The sequence below is a fragment of the Cheilinus undulatus genome, linkage group 19, assembly GCF_018320785.1.
Source record: "Cheilinus undulatus linkage group 19, ASM1832078v1, whole genome shotgun sequence".
In the NCBI taxonomy this organism is placed as follows: domain Eukaryota; kingdom Metazoa; phylum Chordata; class Actinopteri; order Labriformes; family Labridae; genus Cheilinus; species Cheilinus undulatus.
Genome location: NC_054883.1, coordinates 28,667,310 through 28,693,262, shown reverse-complemented (window position 1 = coordinate 28,693,262; position 25,953 = coordinate 28,667,310). Strand labels below are relative to the sequence as shown.

Sequence of the window (25,953 nt, the reverse complement as noted above, 5' to 3'; positions counted from 1 at the left end):
TACTTAACAGCCTGATTGACACAGTGCAAGGTAACAAATTGGCACTTTTCAGCTCGCAGAGCTGTCCTATAATCCATCAAAGAGGGGTAATGTTGTGTTTCTATTCCCTCCATTCTTAAAATCCATTCATCATTAGTTAATTCAGTGTCACATGAAGACCAGGATGTGCCCCACTGCCCCTTAACTAAAGATATGAAACATTACACAGCAGACTGCAGAGATCAGAGGTTAAATAAACACCGGCAGGTTGACGCATGTTCCAGAAATGGACACAGCAAGTGATGAATCGATAAGATGTATAGTTGTTTTCCTGCTGCCGGTTTCATAACAGCCAAGAAGAGGAAGTCTTATTTAAGCCGTAGTTTAGGTAGGGAATCCATCCTCCTTATTATAGTTTTTAATTTTCATCTGTTTGTGATTCAGTCTTTTGAGAACATCTCGGTGGAATCTGGAGGATCCGGTCCAGAGAAAGATGATCCGCCAGGTAAGACAGATCTCTGTGACACACTGCTGCTGTCCTCAATTGCTGCTCTGCAAAAGTGTGGAGAGAAACGAACTTTGAAAAAAGCTGCATGAAAGTATGATTTTGTTTGTTTTACATCTTTGTTTTTTTCATATGCTGAAGAGTTGAGTAGTGGATACAAACACTGTGCTGTTGTTTTGAGATGGATTGTTTCAGTCCACATAGACAAAAAAGCTGCAGTGGCTGCACTGTAATCCTTGGGGAAAGAATGTAACCAATTAATGTCTGACCAGTCCATGCAGCTGAAAGTTTTTGTTTTGGTCACTGATAGGCTCAGATTTTTCCTTCTAAGTGTTTGGCATTAAAGAGGAAGACAATTTTGTGAAAGAGGAAGCTGACACAGCTGTTACATTATTCTTTTCAAGGGTATCAAACTTCATTGGAAAAACAGAAATAACTAGCCTACTTCTGAATTTGAAAGAAAACACCCATAGCTTGTCTTATTGTGTAGTTGCCTTGTTGGCACTGCCACAAGATCTTGATGACTACTGGTATCAAACATTTATTAATCTGTCTGCATTAATCTTCTTAAAATGGCATTAATCCGAATAACATTCACTGAAGGTCAGTTTGAGCTTTTCTCTCTGACTCACAGCCACAGGTGTAGCCAGATTAACACACATGATATGTAGTATGACGCATGTTAGATAAGTCTAGGTTGTTGGAGGTCGTGTTAAAACTACATTTTCTGCTTTGTATTCTGTGGTCCTTTTAGGTCCGTCTCCACCCATGCGGGCGGAGGAGGTGGACCGGACGCTGCAGCAGCAGGACAACGGAGTGGAAACGGCGCTGCTTTATGCCAAGGCCTGGTCCAAATACACCAAAGAGCTGCTGGCCTGGGTGGAGAAACGCCTCAATATGGGTGAGTGAGGAGTTAAAACAGGAGAGTATTTAAGAAATGCAGAGATAAGTATAACCTGTCTTAGTAAGTGTCAGCTGCATGGGTTGATGTCATCACCATGTAATGAAGTACTGTAGTTGAGTGTAGGTTAAGGGGATTGTTATGAAATGTTTTCATTTAGAACTCATGGATGTTTGCACTCTGAAAATGTAACAAGAGAACAGAAGAAAAGAAAGCCTGTACATGAAAATTGGGAATGTTTCACTTGCATAACATCAAGTGTACATCCACATGTCACAGTAATATGACAAAAACTTCTGAGAAATAATATGCTGCACAGGGATATACTGCACCAACTGCACAAGTAGAAACAATACATATATTGCACTTGTAGAACTGACCTTTTGTCAAGCCTTACCCTCCTTCGTAACTGTTACAAGACTGTCTCTTTTTGCGAGAATTCTTCCCATTTGAAACATTTGAAAAACTGCACAATTTGACTTTATTGTGATTTAATTTGTTTGATTCTTTTGTAAACTTGGCCTCAGTTGAAAAATAAAAAACAAATAAAGTAGGCTATGTGAGGATGTGATAAATATTGATGGACTTCACATTTTCTTTTTTGGTCTTTGCCATATAAAACAAGACGTGTTAATCGGACGCCACAGGACTAATTGTACAACTATAAAACAGAATCCATTTTCACTAAGTGCCTGGTTGATCTGCTGAAATGTAAGGTATTAATTTCCCTCTAAGGTCAGAGAAAGGAGAATGGAGTGGGGTTTAGATTATATCCATCATACCTGAATGCTTGTTGTATCTACTGTAATAGCCCAGCTTCATTTTGTTGTTTTATTTACGTCATGGCTCCAAACATTTCTATGACATCAGCTGAGGATTTACATTGACCATGAGGAACTTCATCAAGACTCCTGTCACCAGTACAGACTTTCTGCCACTTAGTGGCTAGAACTGCAGAGACCTGCGCTGACTGTGACATCTCATGCTTACCCTCTATTCTTTGTGATTGTTGATAGGCTGAATAGCCAGTTTGGTTATCCACAGAGTCCAGTCTAAAGAAGCCCTTTCATAATTGACTTGTGTAGGATTAGAAATACTGATGGCAATTCTTGAGTTGCTCATGCAGACATCTCAAGCACAGTTTATAACCATGTTAAAGTAACAAAATTAAGGCCACAATTTCACACTGAAGTGACTTGGCCAACAGGAAGTAGTCCAGCAAAGGTAGCTATGTGAGGCGTCCCTCTAATTGGTCTGTCAACAGACCAGTAAGAGAACCGCCTAAGGGGCACTTGTGATTACATACAGGGGGAGTAGGTGCTCATTGGAGGTCAGTGTTGTTATGGCTCTGGAGAAGAAACGGTCTTTAAATGTGCATGTTTTTCAAAGTTTAACTACAAGACACAAATGTTACATAAATGTTACATAAAGAGAAAGTTTGAGAATGTTTTTACATTTACAGGAGTTTTTCTGTATTTTTGGTTAAATAAAGCAAGAAATTACCCAGTAGTTGGTGCCCCTGTGACTCCTCTTTTTGTTGCTTGGTTAAATTTACTTTAGTTGTGCTTTTAGTGCGTAGTTTGACTTCATCATAGTCTACGCCAAATAGTTTAAACGTACTTTTAGTCTAGTCATTCTTTTTATAAATAAAACTATGTCATCCTTACTTCTTTGACTCTTTGTGGTTTCTTTTCCTTGGTTCAGTTTGAAATAGGAACATTCTTGACAGATTTTTGTTCTTTGTTTCAACAGCTCTCCTGGCAGCAGCAGGTGGTTAAAAATTTGGTCGATTAGTCCAAATTCAGCACACAAGTTTTTAGAACTGTATGTGTCATGCAGCGCTGAAGAGAGTCGTATTGTGAAAGGATTAATCAGCGTCCGGTCTCCTGAGAAAATGTTCTCTATTACCTGAGCTGGAATTAAAACAATGCATTGTTATCCTAGCTCAGCGCTGAGTGTGCAGTGTGAGGGCCTTTTGTTCTACACACCGGTTAATGAATGTTTTCAGTTTAATACTTAATCAGTTGGCAAGTCAACCCAGTGACATGGGGTGCTCAGTGAAGGCGTGCAGTATGATCAGGCAGTGTTAATATGTCTGCTTGGTTAATGCTTTCTTTACTCATTGATTTTTTGGATCTCTCTCACAGAAAGGATGTGATTCAATAAGAAAATTTGCTAACTCTTCCATAGTTTGTAGTTGTATTTTAGGAAGATGCTGTAAATTAACATATCTGGTGTCTTTTTGCAGATATTGAGTGTGCCAAGAGTTACGCAAAAATGGCAGAATCCGCCAAGACCCTGGCAAGCCAACAGGTAAACCGTTTCTTCCAACATCTTTTGTTCTTTTCCTGCTGCCCCGTTAGCTTACTTATCAAAGATTTCTCCTCCACATTTAAGGAATACATGCCTTTCCGTGAAACCTACATGACTGCTTTCAAAAATGACATCGAATACAGCCAGCTGGTACTTCAAACTGCAGCGATTCTCCAAAGCAACAAATTCATGCAGGTAATCACACAGAGTAAAAGAAGCATCTCTGAAATGGGACTTTGCTTGTCTAAAGGAAACAAAAGTCTCACTGAGAGTGTGTGGGGGTGTTATGTATATCTTTTCAGCCTCTCATCACCAGAAAGAATGAGCTGGACAAACTACGAAAGGAGGTCAAGGAGCAGTGGCAGAGAGAGCTGAAGAAAATGGTGAGTCCATTTACTCAGTGGGGACTACAAAGGGAAACTAATACAGACTCTGAAGATGTTTATTCAGCGAGGCTCGGTTCAAGAATGCTCTTGAAATGCCTGAAACTTCTATACGCATGCATGAGCACAAGCGTATATGCTTTGTTTATGAAAGCTATCAGGAAAGTCACTTTGTTCCACCTATGAGAAATACTGCTCCCACATCACTCATAAAGTAAAAGATGTTTGGTTCTAAGAGTCTTATCTTTATATATATATATATATATATATATATGTATATATATATATATATATATATATATATATATACTTTATGGCGCCTATTCAAAAACCTACCATTTAGGCTTTTCCAGCTGCAGGATAAATCATTGTTTCCAGGAGGCAAATCGCAATCACTTTTTCTGATTGTGTCCTTTAAAGAAATCCTGCACATTTTGACTTCATTAGATAAACGTTAGGGTCTTTTATATTTATGCTGTACAAAGAAACACACTTGAAAATAGATTCACATTTAAGCTGCCATTTTTGTGTACTTTGGTAGTGATGCCTAGTAGTTCTTCTTTCCACACCTTTCCAATGTATTCATCTTGATCTACATCACAGTGAAATCTTCCTTGTCATCATCTTCACTAAAACTCTTGTTATAATTAAAAAGGCTTTACTCCATGAAAAGAACAATGCAACCATCAGTATAACTACTCAGACAATATTACACCACAACAGCAGCATAAGATTCCTTTAACTTCTTTCTTTAATGGAGAAATCTAGAGTTTTTCTTTGTACAACAAACATCTGAACGTCACTTATATTAATCTAATGTAGTCAACATGATGTAGAGTTAAACAAATAAATGTATGGGAAATTATCTTTACATTAAAACCAAGTTTTTTAGGGAATCAGCTTTGAGTACTCAACTATTTATACTTAACATACGGTGTTACTCGAAGAAATGCACTAAAAATGGCTTAACTTTTACGACTTGAGTAAAATAGTTGATAAAATCACAGTTTCATCAATACAGCCTATTTTTGTTTAGATCATTTTAAAGTATAAAAAAAGTCTGCATACATATGACATGTGTATGTGTATTATTATTTTTTTAAATTATTTCTTTCTTTATTATTGTTATTATTTTATTATTATTATGGTTATATATTTTTTTTAATGTTTTTTTAGTTTTGGCACTTACTTAAAAAATGTTTTTTTTTTTTTTTTTTTTTTTTTTTTTTTTAAGACCAAATAGGACATTCAAGTAGAATTGATAGTGGAGTAATACTGATAGCAGCAATACCAAAGAATTTAAAATAATGTTAATTAATTACATAAATAAATTAATTAATAACAATAATAATAATGATAATTATAATAATAGTAGTAAAGTGAAAATAACCCTTACAGCAGTGGAAGTTCTAAAAAAAAACTCAAAGAAATAATACACAAGTCAAATAAGAGGGATAAAACAGGTAAAAAAAATAGCTAAACGTTAAAGGAAAAAGAAATAGATAATTACATTAAAGGGGAAAAACAGTAAAGACAACAAAAGGGATCCAGCAACAGTGTTACCACGAAAAAAAGAAAAAATGATATATGATAAAAAAGAGATTCATTGGAGCAAAAATGGCAAGAATAGTCACTTGAAGGTTGTTCAGAGTGTTGCAGCTTTACAATCTTTTGTCTGTTTTTGGCATAAAATTGTAATGAAGTTTTTGCTCAGTCTTTTGTTCTCCATGTCTGACCTTGCTTCACATCTGTCTCCAGAATGAAGCAGACAGTGCTCTGAAGAAGGCCCGGCTGCTGCAGGCTCAGCGGCAGGAAGAGTACGAGAAAGCCAAGGTATCTACCAGCAGGCTGGAGGAGGAGCAGATGGGAGGAGGTGGAGGAGCAGCAGCATTCAAACAGCTGGAGAAAAGGCGCAGGCTGGAGGAGGAGGCCTTGCAGAAGGTACTGCAATTTAACATTACTGTTGGCCATGAATGCATCATATCACCTTTTTTCTAACATTCATTCTGTAATAAATACTTGATGTAAAGCTTTCCTTTATTGAACTACTCATTTGTTTTAATAGCTTTGTTTAGAACTTACTACAGAACAGAAAATGAGCCCTCTTTAACTACATTATCAATTATGCCAGTGGTAAAGGAGCTAGTTAACCAATTCTGTCTTTGTCCAAGCTCCTTTAGAAGCAGTCATTAACAAGCTCCATGTTGGGAGCGGAGAAGTGAACTTAGTTGCCTTTGTTTGAAAACAGCCAACAGACTTTAATTCTATTGTAGGTTAGCACTATTGAGTAACACATGCAAAAGAATTTTTATTGTTCAAACTCAAAATGTAGTTGCACCTTTCTAGTGCATATATGATGGATTTTCTTAAGGACTTACCTTCTTTCAGCTTTTCCATTTTGAAGACAGTTAAAGAAAAACAGAAAGGACATCAAGTGTTTGGTCTGAATAAAGGGAGTTGTTCTGACACCAAAGCTGGAAAGACATGCATCAGATCAAGATTCTCTCAGTCCCTGGTTGAATTATCACTATTCAGACTATTTATAACACGATGATGATGTTTTCCTTCATTTGCAGGCCGAGGAGGCCAAAGAGCACTGCACCGCCTGTCAGCTGGATGTTGGTGTGAAGAGAGTCGAGTTGGCCAAAACCAAGAGTGTCATCATAACTCAGATCAGAGAGATGGTCTCTCAGTGTGACCTCACCTTTAAGGCTGTAAGTCCTTATGTCTGTGCTCTAAATATTTCAAAAATAATTCGCTTCATCCCAGACAGACTGATGAGGATGCTCTCTGATTGTTTTGTGTTTAAGGTGACGGTGAATTGGTTCCAGCTCCAGCAGGCTCAGGTTGTTTCTCTCCCAGTGAACCATCAGACTCTGTGTGAAAACGCCAAACAGTACGAGCCGGGTCAGCGCTACATTGACTTTGTGAGGAGTTTACCGAGTGACGGGCCCCGACTGGAGCCGCACTCGTTTGACATTGCTGTCACACAAAACACAGGGTGAGACAACAAAACAGTGGCATATTATCATCATTACTGGGCTTGCAAACAATTTAAACTAGATGTTCAACCAAAAAAATTAATTTTCCATTTGTGACTGAAAGTTTAACTCTACTTCAAAGTAACCTTTTAATTGTAGAACATGGATGCTTCAAACAATTCTTATTAGATTGGACAGGGTATAACCATTCTTAACTTGTCTTAAACAGTTTACAGAAAAATCGGAAACCTTACTGGAATCTCAACTTAGATTTAAAGTACGACCTAATGTACCCAACTGAGGGACTGTGCCTAAATTTTTCTGTGTTAGCCTCCTGAGTTATCAGTGTTTATGTTTACTTTCTCAGATTATATCAAGGAAATGACTGAGTTATTTTGGTAAGTCAGATAAGGCAGTGTTTCCTAACCATTTTCCCTTGGAGCCCCCCACCCCCCCACACACACACACGTACTTAAGAAAAGCAGAGCCCCCCAGGACCCAAAGAGAAGAAAAAGTGACACACTGACACCCAAAAAAAGTCTCCAAAGGGCTTCAACAGTTCATACACAGCCCAAAGGTGATGTTCAGGGAGTGAATAAGCCAAGGTGACAGCAGGCAGGTGCCATTTGTCACTCAAAGAGGCCACACCCCTTATTTTACATCACTTTAAGAATGAATTGAAAGCATGTCCACAGGTGAGTTTTATGAAAACTCAGTCCATACAGTTGTCATGGGCTGAGAAATGTATAATACCACGTTCAGGCCTTGTAAAAATTGTGAAATAAGGTCTGAATTTGCCACGAAAAAAACTCTCAGCTTTCCAGATAATAAAGTCAGAAATGTACGAGGAACAAAAACTGAATTTTTTATATTACCAAGATGTAAATTCACAAAAGAAAATCATTCTTAGTTTAGTTTACAGGCCTTTTTTCTTTACTTCAAACATTGTAACTGGAGCAGTAAAAAAAAATTATTTGCTTATTTGTCAACTTGTAAACATGTTCATTTTTGCTGTAAAGTTAGACATTTTAACATGGAGTTCTATGGAGATTTACTCACTGCAAACCCAGCCTCTAGTGGACATTGGAGGAACTACAGGTTTTGGAACTTGTGCTTTAGCTTTAAATGAATTCTCGTCTTTCTTTGCTGCTTTTGAGTCTGGTAAAAAGGGTAGTTACTGTTATCCTCTGTGTTATCTCACTAGTAATTGGGAGAGAGTTTGTTGTGGAAACATGAAACAGTTGTGTTGTTTGGAGCTTCCTGTGGTGATGGCTGGGGTCATAGGAGTGAGGAGCTCGGACAGCCAAGTTTTCAGCAGCTTTCAAACTTTGTCTTACAGCTCTGTTTTCGAAAAGTTCTGTAAAATGAAAACAGAAAGTGAGGATTTTTATTACTTAAAACCTCATACTTGTTTATAGTAAATAGCACAAAGGTGATATATCTAATGTCATATAGAGACATTTGATAGTTTTGGGGAACGCATACGCTCATTCTGAATTTGACAACAGCAACAGGATGAATCGGGAAAGTGGCAAGTAAGCCTGGAAAGTTTATCACATTCTGTTTCTATTTCTATTTTACACTCTTTCTTCAGTTTTTATTTAAGAGAGTTTTTTTGACTCAGGTCCATGGTCATGCTCACACAGAGATACACACACAGATGGAAATAAGGGTGGGCTTTGTTCTGTCTTAGTTTCCCCTCTCACCCCCCAGCTCTGATCCCTCTGATCAAAAGAATCAGCTTTGGAAACAGGAAATGAAACCTCACACACTAACACGCACGCACTCAGAGCAATAGTCCTGAAAAAAAGTTAAATATAGATGGCTGACCTACTTTCAGTGTATTGTGTGATAAATTGAGATACTCTGATAAACAGTGGTCCACATGATTTGTACTTTAGTTTAAGTCAGGCAGTGTTACAATCTAAATGGCCTTTATGTTTGAATAATCAAGCTGATCGTAGATTTCTGAATTAATTGTTTCAAGAATTAATAGAAATTGTTAGCTAAATAAATGTATGGACTGTAGTATACAAATCCTACTGATTTAGATTCAAGATTAACTGTATGTCAAGATGAGACTTGTTTTAAATAATATTAACAAACAGTAAAAACTATTTTAATTGCTTCTGTTAATCATAGCTAGAAAACAAGAAACACTTTTTAAACTAACAAACACAGCCAACCTGAATAATCCTAGCATGGTAAGAACCAATGCAATACATAAATTCACTAGAAAAACCAAAGATGTGAGAAGATTAGAAAATGATCAATTGATCAAACTTTATTTATACAGCATCTTCAAACAAATTTGATTTCAAACCAAAGTGCTCTACAGTATAGGACAAAAGTGACTGACAATAAGGTAAAATGGTAAAAGCATCTGGAGACTAATGCACACCAGAAATAATTTGAAAAAAAAATGTTAAAAAAAAAGGATGATTAAAAAGAGAAATAAAATAAAAAAGAGAAATAAAAGGCAAAGTATTAAAGGAAAGAAGTCATAAAATAAGAAACATTGAAAATCCTAAGATATAATACACCAATGATAAAGATGAAAAATTCTAAATTATTAAAAGCCTAAATAAATTGGACATAAAAAGAGTAGATGATCATAACTAGAGATAAAATCCTAAGAAAAACAACATTAAAAGTTAAATTGTGAATAAAATAAGAAAACTAATCAATAGAGCAGTTATTGTGATGATACTAATAGTGAGAAATTCATTAAGTTGTACATTAGAGCCAGACTGAATAACTATGTTTTTTAGCTTGCGTTTAAAAATCCAGATATTCTCAGCTCCTCTCAGATCATCTATGAATAAATCAGAAGAAGAGAAAAAAAACATTTGCAGCAAGTGTGTATAAATACTTACTGCAGGTATTTAGCCATATTTGTTTCCTGGACTGGAGCTGTTGCCTTCCTAGTCAGTATATCACTGGCATCAGGCCAAAACCTCATATCTCCATTTTTCATGATTTTTTTTTTTTTTTATAAATCAGTGCTTATGGTCACCCTTTTCATCTGGCAGTGGTTTTTAAAACAAATTTCAAAGCAATATAAATTGTCAAAAGAAGCTGCCTATGGCCATTCAGTGTTGAAATAAATGATAATTATCTATTTTATTCTCTGAAAACTGGGGAATTTGAAGATAGGAGGTTTTGGCCCGATATCAGTGATATGATATACGTAACAAAGAGGCAGATTGTGTTATTTTGCGGAAGAAAAACATACCAATTTCAGATCCTAAAGTTGTATAAGACAAACTAACTTTCTTAAACAAGCTGCAGTGATGTGAGCAGAAACCTGAACCAGAGATAAATTGCAACAGGCATGGCTCACTGAATCTAGCATTATAAAACTTGAGATTTCATCACACAAAACACAGCACAATGAATCAATAAGTAAAGTTAACTGGCATTTGGCTTCCAAAAAAGCATTCTTCAGCTTTTGGGTTTACTTCTCACAGTCTCATCACTTTCGTTTCATTATTTTCTCCACAGGATGCCTTTAAACAAGCGCTCTCTGAGTGCCAGCCACTCCTCCCACAGTAACCTGTCCCAGGGGTCTGTGACCTCTGACCCCCTCTGTGTGGAAGACGTGGACAGTCCCGTTAACGCCCAACATGCCAAGATCGCAGAGAGGCGCTCCAACAGCAGCACTGACATCCAAGGTATGAATGCTGGAAAACAGAAGTGAAAACAAACTTCTGTGGGAGATCACTGTCTTAATGGTGAACAGACAGAACTGATATCTGCCATGTTGTAGAAAAAAAATACAAGAGAGGTTACTGGGAGATATCTGCAAACTTTGTTGGAATAAAGACAGTAACTAAGGCCTGAACTGCAGCCTTTTTTTGTTTCCTTTAGTTTAGTTTTACCACCTGGCCCTTTATAAAGCCTTAAAGGATAGTAGGTGCTTCAGTCACTAATAGACTCTCAACTTTAAGACCTATTAGCATAAAAAAGGCAGTTAAGGCTTTATATGTAAACAAAAGTAAAGCCTAATTGGTGCCAATTGGTTGTAACACTGAGCAGAGGCTATAGTTGTGTGTTTAACAGTGGGCATGTACAGTAGCTGTTTAGAACATTAAACATTGTCAGAAAATTCATGTCAATGAGCCTCTAGATTTTAAAGAAAAAAGAAATAAAACAGATACACGCTTGTAGCCCTTGTTAAATGTCAGATTTGTTTAAGGATTATTTCACTGATCATTTAGTGATACATCTTTTGAACTCTCGGTGTGATTTTTGTGATGACCAGTGATGTAAAAGTCCAACTTTTGTAAACAAAAAATGTATCTCCCCCCTTTCTTTTGTGCAGCACTTCGGATTCAGGCTCCGTTTCGCCCATGGGCCTCAACGAGTCAGGGTGGAGGGATGTGCAGTGACTCAGAAAGTGCAGGAGGGAGCAGCGAGTCTCGCTCCATGGATTCACCAACTGCAAGTCCAGGTAGGATGACTTAGTAATTCACAGATTTATCAACCAAAAACATACCTTTAATACTCCCCTGCCTCATCTTACTTTTTTAACCTTTACAAAAGTAATTGAACAACTAAATTAACATTTATTCATCACTTACCTGTGAATAAAATTGGTTTTACTTAATATCTAACTAAGAGGATCGTTATGTAACATCCGTAATCCCCACAGGAATCTTTGTGATGTATCATTCAGAGAACTTGAAACACCTTTACTTCCTGACATGTCATTAGTTTACCCATCCAGCCGTGAAATTCACCTTCTTGCCCTCAGTCGTTACACAACACAGAGTTCTAAACGTCAGGTGTATCGTGTGATGTCACTGATAAAGAAACTACAAACACAGGTGATGGACAGGATGGGCATTCCTCTGCTCTGACTATGTTTAATCATCCCTTTGAACCTGATGTTCATTAAGCTCTGTTTGCATGTTAAATCACTTAGCAACTGCCAACAGTGATGTCTCTTCGTTAAACATTATGCAACTCAGTTAGACTACGATGTACAAAACACTCATAATTAGGTATTGGCACAGGTTGGCTTGTATGTCTCACAGTGTGAAGTCTTTGTTCAGCTCTCCATCCTGAAGTGACTTCAGGGGAGATTTTTATCAAAATAGCAGTTAATATATGTATAGATTTACTCTTTTAGATATTGGATGTCACAGCAATTCAGTGCTTCATTTCTGAGATTTTTAAGGAAATGCTGCAGCCTCAAAAAAATCTTGATTTTTATTATTTTCTTTTTTTCCCCTGCATTTTTAATCCTAACAGAAACCGAATGGTTATTTGTATGTTCCCATGTTTTTCCAGGGACAGTAATAGTAATCTGGAGGCCCTAAGCTTGAACCATGGGACCTCTGTAACAATCATACCTATTCTAACAATGATGCTCTGACAATGCTTTTTAATTCACCCTTATTTACATTTCAAAATTCACATCTTAAAGTTGAAAGTAATTTGAGAAGGATAACTCATATTCAATGCACACCTACTGTATAATGATGTATCTTCAGACCAGGCAATTAGGCAACTGCCTGATCATAAAACCACCTTTACAAGTCATTCAGAAAGTATTCTGACCCTATTTATTTATTTATTTTAAGTTTTGTTATGTTGCAGCCTGATGCCATAGTTGGAAAAAGTATCTCATTTATATACCCTCACCACCCCATCATGAAAAGGTGAAAACAAAATTTTAGACATGATCCCACGACTGCTCAAATTAGCCTGCGACCAGCTCTTGGAGGAGTCTTGGTTGTGCCAAGCTTCTTCCATTTGAGAACTCTGGAGGCCACTGTGCTCTTGGGAACCTTCAGTGTAACAGAAAGGTTTCTGTAACCTTCCCCAGATCTGTGCCTTGCAAATGTCCTGTCTCTGAACTCTGTAGGCAGTTCCTTTGGCTTAGTTTTTGCTCTGTTTTGCATATTCAGCTGCAAGGTCTTGTACAGAGAAGTGTGTGGCTTTCCAAATCATGACCAATCATTTTAATTCAACACAACTGGACTCCAGTCAAAGTGTAGAAACATCTCAGCAACGATCGGAGGAAATGGGAGGAACCTGAGCTGAATTTTAAGTGTCTTTGCAAAGAGTCTGAAAAATAATGCCAGTGTGATATTTCAGTTTTTCATTTTTAATCGTTTTTAAAATTCTGTTTTCACGTTGTTATGGGGTACTGAATGTAGATTAATGAAAATAAAAAGGATTTTTTTTCTACTGTAGCATCAGGTTGCAACATAACAAAATATAAAAACTAAAGAGGGTCTAAAGACTTTCTGAATGCACTGTATTATATTTATTTATTTATTTATTTATTTTGATTCAGCTACAACTGAGATAAATTTTGCAGACATGTTAAGACAAGAAATAAATAAACCACAGGGACAAATAAGAAGTCTTTGAAAACAACATAAAACATTAAATAAAGCAACATTATAGCAAATGAAAATGACAGCAGGCCAATGGAACCGCCATTCAAATGATCACTTTTATGTGTCTCAGCTGACATTTTGCCCAAGAAAGTCTAGGTCTAAAAATGTTGTGTTTGAGTTTTCTGAAAATTGAGATGTTACCCTTACCTTTTTTAAGTTTTGGGCATTAAGGAATTCATTGTCACTTCTGCCTTGACTCTGTTAATTATTTGATTGCCTTTTTACATCTCAGTTTAATGAAAATGAACTACAATCAGAATATTAAGACCAATTTGTGGAGAACAGATTTTTTAACCACAGTGTTGGTATGATCCATCCATCCATCTTATTCTGCTTCTGCCATGGATGGGTCACATCCTCCTCGAGGATTCTGAGACGTTCCCAGGCCAGATGGGATGTACAATCCCCTCAGCGAGTTTATAGGTCTTCTCCCAGTTGGATATGTGTTAAAGACCTCCACAGGAGGCATCCTTATCTGATGCCCGATCCACCTCACTTGGCTCCTTTCAATGCAAAGAAGCAGCGGCTCTCTGAAGCTGAGCCAACCTCCTGAGTAAAAAAAAGAAAACAAAACATTTCAACCACTTATATCTGCAATCTCATCCTTTTGGTTCATGCCTTCTGACAGTACAACACGTAGAATACTTTTAATGCTGCATTAATCTTCCTGTTAGTCTCATGGTGCATTGTGCCCTCCCTCATGAACTAGTACCCAAGATGCTTGAACTTCACTTGGGGCAAAGATCACCCCAATCCACTATTTTTAAGCAGAGAATAGTTTTCTATAAGCTTACCATCAGAATAGTGAAAATAAGAATAGGTTAATTTTTGATTCCACCAAGTAATCATCAGTCTTGCCTCTATCAACTGTTTATTTATGCAGGTCATAATTAAGGAAGTTGTCCCAGTCCTACTCCTTCCTGTGACTATGGTGTAGAGAGTGGAAGTATTAAAAAGAGATTCAATCTGATGTAGCCGGGATGATGTGGATTTATTGGTCTACTGTACGTTACTTTTCAGGAGACTTCAAGAGGAGATTACCCAGAACCCCCTCTACTGGCACCATGTCATCTGCTGATGACCTAGATGACAGGGAGCCTCCCTCACCTTCTGATACAGGTGAGTCAAACTGAACTAATCAAAACTTAAAACACAAGGCTTTCTGCACATTTTTCATCCATTTGTGTTTGGTTGGGTTGTTATTTTTCACGCTCCGTTTTGGTTCTTTCTGTATATATGAGTAGAAAATCAAGCATAATATGGCTGGTTGTTCTTTATTTGTTCTTTCCCTCTGTAGGATTGAGTGAGATGATTATTGAAACAGCCAGCTCCCCAGGTCCCTTCAGAAACACCCAGATGTCCAAAGCTGCTCAGACACACAAACTCAGGAAGCTAAGAGCTCCTTCCAAGTGTCGCGAGTGTGACGGCCTGGTGGTGTTTCACGGAGCAGAGTGTGAGGAGGTAACCCTGGTTTCCTTTCTTCTCCCCTTAGCTCAAGAACAAACAGAACAAAACGCGCTCCAACCATGATCCTCTGTTTGGACCTGCAGTCAATACAGCCAGTCCAAAGCTTTCAGAGAAGGACAAGTTCAAGACGAACGCTGCCAGAGTTTATAATGGCGTCTTTATCAGTCATGGTGTGCAGGAATCAAAGAAAAACAAAAGGCGGAGACCACCTCTGCCCTCATCAAAACTTTAGAAGAAAAGCAAAAATTTAAACTGGCAAAAAGTTCTCCCTAGAGTCTAAACCAATCGACGGCTCTCAGTCGGGAACAGACCGTGGAAACTGAAGACCTTTTGTTGTCTTCTGAGGAGTCGCCTCCATCACCCCTGTGCCCCCCACCAGTTTATTTTAGATCCAGTTTCTTTCCATATTTACATGATGTACGAACAAAAACAAAACAGTTCCTGGAAGAGTTTCACAGTTATGTAACACCTGATGCATTGATGGAAGAGAAGAATGCAATTCTGCAAGGCATTGAATCATTCACTTATTGGTTCAAGAGGTTACAAAAAGGGAGAATCCCTGCTGAGGTGGAGCTGTCGGTAAGAGGAAGAGATGTTTTTAACCTGGCATAGTCATCACATTACTCTTCTGACAGACACCAGACTTTAACAAAATCAATATTGTTTGTACTTTAACCAGATGAGATTTCTTGCAGCTGTTAAAGTCTGGTGATTATTGTTTTCTTTTGGTGAATTCAGAGCTAAAGCAATTCCTTTTTTGGTATTATCTTGTTGCCACTTACTAGTATACTTGAAGATCAAAATGTCCAGCAGGTAAATTTCAATCTCTGCCTTACAGTTTTCTGATGAACATGTTCACTATGTCTTCTATTTAACTGAGACCGATGTCGTCATGTTCACAGTGTTCGCTGGCTTGTCACAAGAAATGTCTGGAGACCCTGGCCATCCAGTGTGGCCATAAGAAGCTTCAGGGAAGACTTCATTTGTTTGGCATCGACTTCACTCAGGCAGCCAAAAACAGCCAGGATGGGATCCCCTTCATTATACGGAAGTGCACATCAGAAATCGAGAATAGAGCACTCAATATTAAGGTATTTTCCATAATATTAGAGTTTTAGTTTTAATGTGTTTATGTCGTCAAAATCATAAAAGGTATAATCTGCCTTAGTAACAACCATCCAGGGTTTGATTGCAATCAAAGGTGAAACCTGCATAACGACAGTTATTTCACTGTATAATTACATGGTATTTTTTATGTCCTGTGAAATGCACACCACATTTTAAGAAACAATTAACTTAGTTTGTTAACAGCTTTCTAGTAACAATGCTACTTGGCAATAACACTTATATAGTTGGAAGCCTGTTTATTTCCTTTTAAATGGTGCCATATTTGTAGGAACATGCATCTGTGGGATGAGCAGCAGAGCTGAGTATGTGAGTTGCGCCCATGAAAAACTTGCTAGATCTTCTCTGCCAATGCCAAACAGCTTACTCTGCCATTGACTCTTGTTTGGTGGATTGGATGATTGAAATAAGAAGAAACAAGACATACTGGCAAATTAACAATTTATTCATTTAACAAACAGAACCCACAGTAGCGTGTGGAAGAGCCATATGCAGCCACAACAGCCTGGCACCCCCTTCTCATGCAGGTCACCAGTCTGGTCACGGGATGGCATCCCGTTCTTCAACCAGCATTTTTCACAAGTCAGCTAATGTGGTTATGTTGGTCACTCCAGCATGAACAGCACACCCAAGCTGAACCCGCAAGTGTTTAATGGGGTTCAGGTCAGGACTGCTTGCAGGCCATTCCATCCTCTCCACTCCCAGATTCTGGAGGTAGTCTCTGATAAACCCCACTCTGTGGGGGAGAGCGTTGTCATCTTGGAGGAAAGAGTTCAGTCCCAGACTGTGAAGATAAGGGATTAACGCTGGTTGCAGGATCTCATCTTGATATGCCTCCAGTGATGACGAGCCTTGTTTTTCCAGTGATGGAGATGCCGCCCCACACCATCACACTGCCTCTGCTGCTCAGCCCACAAATGCATTTTTCTTACCAATGTGGCACCATTTCATTTTAAAGGGAAATATACAGGCTTTCCAACAGTTTAAGATTTATTACCAAGAAACATTGTTACAACAAATAAATAACCTACCAAACACAAATTTCCTTACTTTTTGTGCTAGGTTTAGTTATCGTGGTTAATTCATTCTGTCACTAAACTGACATTTCTGCAAGTAACACTATAATAATTCATCATTAACACAACAAATTTCTGTCACTAACTTTTCTGATTGAATCTTCTGTTTCTGCGCTGCTATTTCTGTTAATATACTGTACATGGGCTGTAATATAAATTTGCTACAGTAATCCTGAAAATTGCATATTTTTTCTGTTGTCATATTATTTTTTCTCTCTGTGCAGGGTATTTACCGTGTGAATGGTGCCAAGTCTAGGGTAGAAAAGCTGTGCCAGGCGTTTGAGAATGGAAAGCACCTGGTGGAGCTCTCTGAGCTTTATCCCCACGACATCAGCAACGTGCTGAAACTCTACCTGAGACAGGTGGGCTGCTCTCTAAAATTCTTATTAGGTTCAAAATGTTGCACTATTAGATTGCTCTAGCCTGCAGCAGTGAAACAGGCTATAATGACTGCAGTAAAGTGTTGCCCACTAAAAGTTGTTGTTTTTGGGACTGAAAGGGTCAGGTTGTTATTTATAAGTGTCTGACAAGTGTCTGTCCTACAGAGACGACCCTTGTTGGAGAGGAAGATGCTTTTTTGGTCACAAAAACCTGTTACATGATTCTACAAACACACCAGACTATAATGTTAAATTCATTTACCTCATAGAAAATTAGAGGTTTCTGGTTTTCTTGTTTAAAAACTTTTTTATTTACTTTAAGGGTTAAAAAAGGGACTCATCTCAAATAATGACAGCCTTAAGAAAAAAAAAATATCAATACCTAAATTAATTGCATTTTCCAGTGATAACAAATAATTACTGTTGTTTTTAAATCTCGTCGTAGTTGTTATCATCACCTAGAGATAAGACCGCTGTTTGACGTGTGAAAAAAGGTCGTTTTTTGAGAAAGCCAGGGCTGTTTTCCTGAGATATCAAGATGAATAAGTCAAGATTTCAAGAAAGCAACCACAATTTCCCACTTAAATTTTCTTGAATGTGTATCTTCTTACATAATGATGGTGTTATTAATAAACTACTCCCATCTGGGAAGATGGTTATCCAAATAAGGAAGCAAGTGATTAATTTACCTCCACAGAACAAAGACACTTCAGTATTTATTCGCTTCTGTTTATTTTGGCACATAGCTCCGAACTCTCCTCTTAATAGTTTACCACATTTCTAATTTAGTCCCAGTTGTTTATTTACTCACGTATTTAGCTGCCTCTGTTTATCATTAACTTCCGTCATTCATTTTTTTTCTGCCGTTTCCCGTCCCTTTTTACCCCTCAGCTTCCAGAGCCGCTCATCCTTTTCCGATACTATAACGACTTTATCGGTTTGGCAAAGGAGAGTCAGAGCATCATTGTGGAGGAGCTCGAGGCGCTGAGACTCAGTCCAATCCCAGTGAACCCAGCACAAGTCAGCGTGGATCTGAACCGAGTCCTCTTCAAGATCAAGGACCTGCTGAAACAGCTGCCACCAGCCCATTATAAGACGCTGCAGTTCCTCATAGAGCACCTGCATCGGTAAATAACCCAGAAACAACCTTTCTGTTGAATACAGTGTGTACAGTTACAGATTTAGTAAAAACATAGTAACATTAATGACGTTTACATGTATTTTCATGGCACCTTTGCCTCAAAAACCTCCTATTAAGTTAGTTATGCAGCTTTTGATTAGACCACAGAGGGTACATAGGAGGAACTTGAATGAAAATCTTCGATTTGTTTAAAGGAATAAAAAATACATTTTAAATAACAATGCTTCCTGTCTCCAGGGTAACGGAGCGATCAGAGGAAAATAAAATGACAGCGAGTAACCTTGGGATCATCTTTGGTCCAACGCTGATCAAACCAAGGCAGGTAGATGCTGAAGTTTCCCTCTCCTCTCTGGTGGATTACCCATATCAAGCCCTTATCATTGAGCTCCTCATCAGACACTACCAGATGGTGTTTGATACCCCCCTCAGCCCACTTAGCAGCTCCTCACCCACAGAGATCGATGCCCAGTCGCGCCCTGACACCCACCTCACACAGCAGGAGAAAGAGCAGCAGCTGAGCAGACACTCAAAGTCGCTGGGAGACATCAAGGAGGTAAATATAAGATTTTGATATTTTTTATTAATGATGTAGGATGGTCAGTCACATGTAAACACATTTGTGCTTTTAATGGTTAACCTAATATATCAGTGTATCTGACTTTTTTGTTTTGTTTTGCTCTTACAGCAGAGCTCCAAGGTGTATAAGAGACATTCCTCCATCATTCCTTCTTCACATTTATTGGCTGAAGTTCAGGAGTCGATGCCAAATCTCGATGGGAGAGACTTTCAAGCCGGTCAGTATTTTTAAAAAGCTAAGAAATAAATAGGAAACTTAATTTTTACTTTCTTTTCAACAAATTTCTGCAGCCTAATGCTGGGCATTTAGTCAAAATTGGATCAGTAGTTTCTCATTGTCATTAGTGGCATTTTAATAGGACTAATATAAAATACTAAAATACTTCCAGTTTGAATAGAATCCTGATAATGAAGATAACTTGGCATAAATAGGCACAGATCAATGATAAGAATGCATCTTCTAAACATAGTTTGCCCACCAGCACTGACTGAAGGTGCTTTGATCTGAGCTGATGCCGGTTCTTTGATAAGTTGTCTTCAGAGTTCATCATTGATGGAGTTTCAGGAAATAAATTATCAAGTCCCTCCAAGACTTTGCAGAACTTTTTCACAATTGCTGTGGCCCTAATCGGCTGACACTGTGGGTTTTTTTTTGTTTGTTTGTTTGTTTGTTTGTTTTTCATTTACGGTAAAAGTTAAAATCACAGGAAGTGTGTTTGCTCAGCATTACATTACAATGACAATTACAATGATTCTATTCTAAATTATGCTGTGTCTAAAGAGAGTAATTGAAGTGTAATGTGTTCAGAATAGGGATGGTCAGTAACAATGAAAAGCCTGTTTAAGCACCAAGTCTAAAAATAAATGTTAAACCCCCAAAAACAAAATTTCCATGTTCAGATGGATAATCAATAAAATTTGCAGAATTATAGGTGCATAGCCTTTCAGTTAATTGAACTTGACAATGCAGTACCTCTGGATTTCTAACATATTGTTCTTACTTCACATTACATGAAGTCTAAATCTAAATCTTCATTAAAATAATCTCAAAAACTTTGATGTACTCTACATCCACTGATACAATCAAAAAAAATTTGATTTTAATTTATTTAACTAGAAAAAACCCAATTGAGATCAAGACTCGTATTTACAAGAATGACCTGGCCAAGACAGGCTTTGCACAAACATACTACTGTCCATGCATCCTCAAAGTGGGAAGCCTCTCTCCTTCACATGTCTCACTCTTTTCTCAGCTTTTGATTCTATCCACTGTCTTGCTAAATAAAGGCGCAAAAGCTCCAAAAATAATTATTTTTTACAAAAGGTAACTTACTTGCATAAACGTATGTGGTAATTTTAATTGGTAACACAAGCTTTTTGTGCCGCACTTTATCTCAGACATTAACAAGGCAGTAAGTCTGAAGGTGTAGAACAGGGGTTATTAACTACATTTGGAGAAGGGCAAGCTTTTTCCGAAACAGGCACTTTGGGTCTGACCTTTCGAATGACCTTTTTTTTAATCGTCTAATTAACACATTTATACTTAAGTATTTTTATTTTCTCTCAAATATACGTAATTTTTAGGCTGTAACAGTGAGATCAGTTCCTATATCCAGTCACAAGGGGGTGATTGAGACATTTTATTTGAATATTTCTGGGTCTGTCATGTCCTCCCATCATTGGGTTGATGCTAATATTCAATATAGAGATATGTGAAAGACCAAAGCAGGGAGATTGCACGTTGATGATCACAGGTGTAGATGATACAGGGGGGCGTGATGGGATGGACGCTAATAAGATTCATCAGAGTTGCGAAAAAGATGCAACGATTGGACCAAGCAGAATTTGCAAAAATTGGTTGAATATGTGTTTATATTTGCGATCGCAACAGTTTAAGATCCTGAAGGGCCTGATTATCTACAGAGGTCTCCTCAGCTCCAAAACAAACATACTTCAAGATTAAAACAAGTTAGACACTGAAAACTTAAATTTATGTATTAAAAGAGGCTGCCAGCAGAGCTCCCACTACTGATTTTAACTTTGTGTTTAGGTTGGTGTTTTGTGTATGTTCCTCTATCAAAAGGTTTTGCACTAAGAGCCAAATTATGTCTAAAAACAGTGAAAACCTTGAATGAAGCAATTTGAGTTAAAAATAGAGATGCAGTGTCCAACATGTGTCTGTGTTTTCTACATAAATTTATCTCCAGTTGTTTTTGAGATAGTTAATCATCCAGATCTGCTGCTGCCAGTTATTTACACTCTTATTTTTGTCTTTTTCAAAGCTGATCAAGTGGATTCAGAGGCCTTCAATGGAGTTTTGTCATCAGGCATCCCTGAGGTCGAGAAACCCGGTGAAGGACTCCTTCGCAGATATCAACTAAACACTGTCACCAGAGTCCAGCTCCGACACCCTCGACACAAACTGTCCTCTCGGCCGGTGAGCATGCCCGCTGAACACTCTCCAAACCGAGGACAAGAGGACGAGAACAACAGCAGAAACAGCTCTGAACCAGATGACAGGAGGGGAGGGAGCATTGATCAGTCCATCGAGGAGGTGGACGAATCTGAGAATGCTAAAACACGAGCAGGGACTCATTACAGGAGTACATTCATAGACACTCAGACGTTACGCAGAACTTGGGACAAACAGTACAAGCATGAAGTTACCCCTAGAAGTGTTAAAATAATGGCCAATTCTCCTTCAGAGAATACAGCAACAGATTCCAGCAGCTTATCAACGTCAGTGCCGTTGTCCTCTTCACCTTTCTCTCTTGGGAGCAACATCTACCCTAACAGACCATACACTGTGGCAGTGCGAGCCAACAGGACTTTAAGGCGGGAGGACAACGTGACCAAATACAGCCATGTGGTGACAGCTTTCAGGGCTCCTAGGACTCTGCAGCCTCCTCCAGGGACTTTCTACAAGCCCCCGCCTGGGAGCAAAACTAAAACTCTGCAGAACTTTGCTTTAGCTAACAGCGCTGAGGAGGAAGAGGAAGAAGATGAGGAGGATGAGGACGAGGAGGAGGAATTGGGGCTGGGTCTTGAGATAGAGGTGTCTGTGGATGAACCTCTGGAGGAGGAGGCTGAGCAGGCTGTCATGTCTCAGTCTCCTAGCTCTAGCCCAGAGGAACTGGGCCAAAACCAGGCCAAACCAGTTTATCAGAGACTGAGGCCCAGACGGCTGCAAGAGGTTGAACACAGAGAGGCTCACTTTGTTTAAACGTGTGAGAGATTTAAAAAAGAAAATGGTGATTAAATGTACAAAATGTGCACAAACACTATAAAAAACATCTGCATGAACTCTGCAGAGACATTTCCAGATGTTTTATGATTGTGTGGATGACTAAAAGTACCTTAAAGACAAACAGGATGCACTTAAAACACTGTACATTTTCAACATGAATCACAGTACTTCTTCACAAATTACCAGTACACTCTTTCACCTGGTCAGGATATTTATAATTCTTTTATAAAACTGTGCAATTACATTTTTATTTTAGTATTTTGTTTAAAAAAAAGTTGTTACAGGCTCACAATCTTTGTATGTTTATATACCAAAAAATTAAAAAACCTATGGTGAATCGTTACAATAGTGCAGGCAAACACAACAGTGAGAATGCACTAATCTGACTTTTACATGAGTCGTGTTTTACTGCAAGTCAGCAAATGAAAACTGTTACATTTAGGTTTTAATGAATCATTCTACAGATAACTTGTGTATAAAGTGATATAATGACATTTGTTACAAGGGTAAACTGTGCATCCACTTGTTTTTATACTGTTGAACTTGTATTTTGTAATCTTACACTGATCTGAAAAGCTTTTAGAAATGCCACCTGATTGTATATTGGCATTATCTTTCTTATTCTAAGATCAAATGTACATTTCTTAATAGCCAAAGCTCTTTTTTTAACTCGAGTAGTTTTAACAATAACCTAAACCTTACAGGTTCTTTGTAAGTAATTGGAAGTGCATCATGTATTTAAATGATATATGTTTTTCATAGTCGTGGAAAAAGTTAACAATGTTGAAAAAGTTCAATGTAAAAAAACAGGTACATGAAAACAAACACCCTTTTGTAACTTATTAAAATATATCTGACAAATTCCATGATTGCCATGTTTGTTTTCTTTTAAGGGAAATTCCACTGTTTTAAAACCTAAGTTCAAATTTTAACATGTATTGGGATTTAATTTACTCTACAGGTACAAAAAGATTTAGAATTGTCCCAGTGAATTTAATGCTTCACCCTGCTGCAGTGGAGCAGGCTGTGATGTCTATGCACTGTTGGTGGTGGTGAAATTGGGGCTGGGGCTTGAGATAGAGATGTCGGTGGAAAAGCTGTGAAAAATCAGTATCAGTGGAGCCCCAATACAGTGAGTCACAATGCAGGTAACACAGAAGGTTCACATACTTTGTAACCAGACACTCCAGATGGCTTGTTTCACACATCCATCTGGAAAACCTTCGATATACAGCGTTTCTTTACTCTCACAGTCTGTAACGGTGCATGCACTAAGGAGAAATGGTCAGGAAAGACTGACCTATGGGGTTCTGGTCAGCTGGCCAATCAAACACAGTAATACCACTTTTAGCAAACCAGTTTTTGGTAGTTGTTGCTTCACTGTTGGCAGGTGCCAAGTCCTGTTGGAAAAGGAAATCTCCATAAAGTTTCTCAGTAGATAGAAGCCTAACATGCTATAATTCTCCTGGTAGACGGCTGACAGTGTTGACTCTGAACTCGATAAAGTTCAGTGGACCAACAGCAGCAGATGGCATGGCACCCCAAACCATCCCTGTGGTAACTGAAAACAGTATGCTTCAAGTACCTTGGATTCTGTGCCTCTCAGATCTTCCTCCAGACTCAGGGGCCCTGATTTCCAAAAGAAATTAAATTTACTTTTACTTTGTTGGACTTCTGACCACAGAGCAGAACAGTCCAGTTCTTTTTCGCCTGAGCCCAGGTGAGACACTGATGACATCTGTGGTTCAGGAGTGGCTTACACAAAGAACACAACATTTGTAGACCATTTCCTTGACCCATCTGTGTGTGGTGGGTCTTGATCCACTGACTCCAGCCTCTGTCCACTCTTTGTGAAGCTCCTTAAAGTTCTTGAATGTGCTTTGTTTGACAATCCTCTGAAGGCGGAGATCATCTCTGTTGTTTGTGCTCCTTTTCTTACCAGTCTTTTGGCTTCCTGTCAACTTTCCATGAATATGCTTTGATACAGCCTCTGAGAACAGCCTGCCCTTTTAGCAGGGACCCTCATTGTGGAGGATGAGAATGATGGTCTTCTGGACAAGTCAACAGTCTTTCCCATGATTGAGGTTGTGTATACTGAACCAAGGTGAGAGGACGAAGGCTCAGGAAGCCTTTGCAAATTTGACTTTTCCACGACATTCTAATAATTACAGATAGAGGATTTTTAATTTCCATGAGCTGTAAAATGTAATCATCCAAATTAAAACAAAAAAGCCTTGAAATATTTCACGCTGAGCTGAATCTAAAATATATATGGACATTTACCTGTCTGAAGTAACACAAACAAACAGATAGAGGCAGTGGTAGACTAGCAACTCCTGTTTTCTTTATGGTTAAAAAAATGTCTGTAACCTTTTTACTTTGGCAGTTCAAATGTTTGTTGTGGATCCAAAATTCATTTTTTTTTTAACCATACAATGACTAAGAGTAAAACAGAGTGTAATACAGAAGTAAAGCAACTCCTGTGTATGTCTGCATGTTGAAATGACTGATTTTGACACCATAGTCTCATAGAGGAAAATAATATTACATCTGTTTCTGGTCTAAAATGTGGAATACAAAGAGATGGTAGATGTTGGGTAAATATGCCATTAAGTTATGCATATTGGCTTTCTACCATTAGTGGGATTATATCAGAGGTAGGATTATACAGTGTAACCTGGGCCAGGGGGTTAGGTCATGTAGAGCTCTACAAATGGATAAGAGTGTTGGCAGTCTCCCATAAGTGAGAAAGGAGATTAAAGCAATCTGCTTAACTATTCACAAGGTCTGGATTCTCGCTGTGTTAGCAACAACAAGGTGCGTCCGAGGAATATGTGGTGTTATGCTTTATTTATTCAACACCAAAATACACGGCAAGTGCTCTTCAGTAGCTGTTCTTCTGGTAAGTGATGTGTCATGCTATACAGTAATTATCAGCTTAAAGTCTGAATATATGATTAATGCTGCAGCTTTAAAATATCACTATAGTTCTGATAAGACTGCTTGAAGTATATGTTGTGATATCCTGAGACTGCATCGTATTTTTAAGTTGTAATGTTAGCCATGATAGCACGGAAAGAGTGTGAAGCTTACGTAAAATTCAGATTATTGTGCAGACAATGTGAAGTGTGTTGAGCTCAGTAAGCTTGTTACATGGCTAATTCTAGTCTTAACCAAGAATACTTACTGGCACAATGAATGAACAGCTTTACAATGAAGCTACACTGAAGTTCATCAGCAGATTTAGCTTTCTTAATGATTTGTTATCGCTGTTTCGCTGTTAAATTTTTTGGAGCTTCATCTGGCTCATTAGATCATTCTGTACTGGTTGATTTGTAGGTTTGTCGGTTGGTACCAGCCCCTGCGGGGGTGAAGAGGAGGAGTCATGGGGGCAGGGAGACAGGTCAGACTACTGTTATGGAAGAACTGGACCGTCCGCAGGAGACAGAGGGTAAAGTCCTCTCAT

General features: G+C 38.3%; 2 protein-coding genes across 4 annotated transcripts in view; both read left to right on the top strand.

Moving 5' to 3' along the window:
• The window catches only part of arhgap29a (Rho GTPase activating protein 29a), a 62,520-nt gene extending 39,169 nt beyond the window's left edge, over positions 1-23,351 (top strand). For all 3 annotated transcript variants that reach the window (XM_041813971.1, XM_041813973.1, XM_041813972.1), the window contains 18 exons: positions 424-484; positions 1,239-1,385; positions 3,634-3,698; positions 3,783-3,893; positions 4,001-4,081; positions 5,840-6,022; positions 6,658-6,795; positions 6,892-7,082; positions 10,567-10,736; positions 11,387-11,515; positions 14,496-14,594; positions 14,773-14,936; positions 15,845-16,033; positions 17,368-17,505; positions 18,415-18,650; positions 18,902-19,217; positions 19,350-19,458; positions 21,523-23,351. In XM_041813971.1, coding sequence (XP_041669905.1) covers positions 424-484; positions 1,239-1,385; positions 3,634-3,698; positions 3,783-3,893; positions 4,001-4,081; positions 5,840-6,022; positions 6,658-6,795; positions 6,892-7,082; positions 10,567-10,736; positions 11,387-11,515; positions 14,496-14,594; positions 14,773-14,936; positions 15,845-16,033; positions 17,368-17,505; positions 18,415-18,650; positions 18,902-19,217; positions 19,350-19,458; positions 21,523-22,463 — 3,468 coding nt within the window. In that variant the 3' untranslated portion in view covers positions 22,464-23,351. The remainder of the gene's footprint in view (positions 1-423; positions 485-1,238; positions 1,386-3,633; positions 3,699-3,782; positions 3,894-4,000; positions 4,082-5,839; positions 6,023-6,657; positions 6,796-6,891; positions 7,083-10,566; positions 10,737-11,386; positions 11,516-14,495; positions 14,595-14,772; positions 14,937-15,844; positions 16,034-17,367; positions 17,506-18,414; positions 18,651-18,901; positions 19,218-19,349; positions 19,459-21,522) is intronic.
• Positions 23,352-25,872: 2,521 nt separating this feature from the next.
• Positions 25,873-25,953, top strand: part of abca4a (ATP-binding cassette, sub-family A (ABC1), member 4a) — a 58,220-nt gene continuing 58,139 nt past the window's right edge. The window contains exon 1 of the mRNA XM_041814731.1: positions 25,873-25,938. Within this exon, the coding sequence (XP_041670665.1) occupies positions 25,873-25,938 (66 nt within the window). The remainder of the gene's footprint in view (positions 25,939-25,953) is intronic.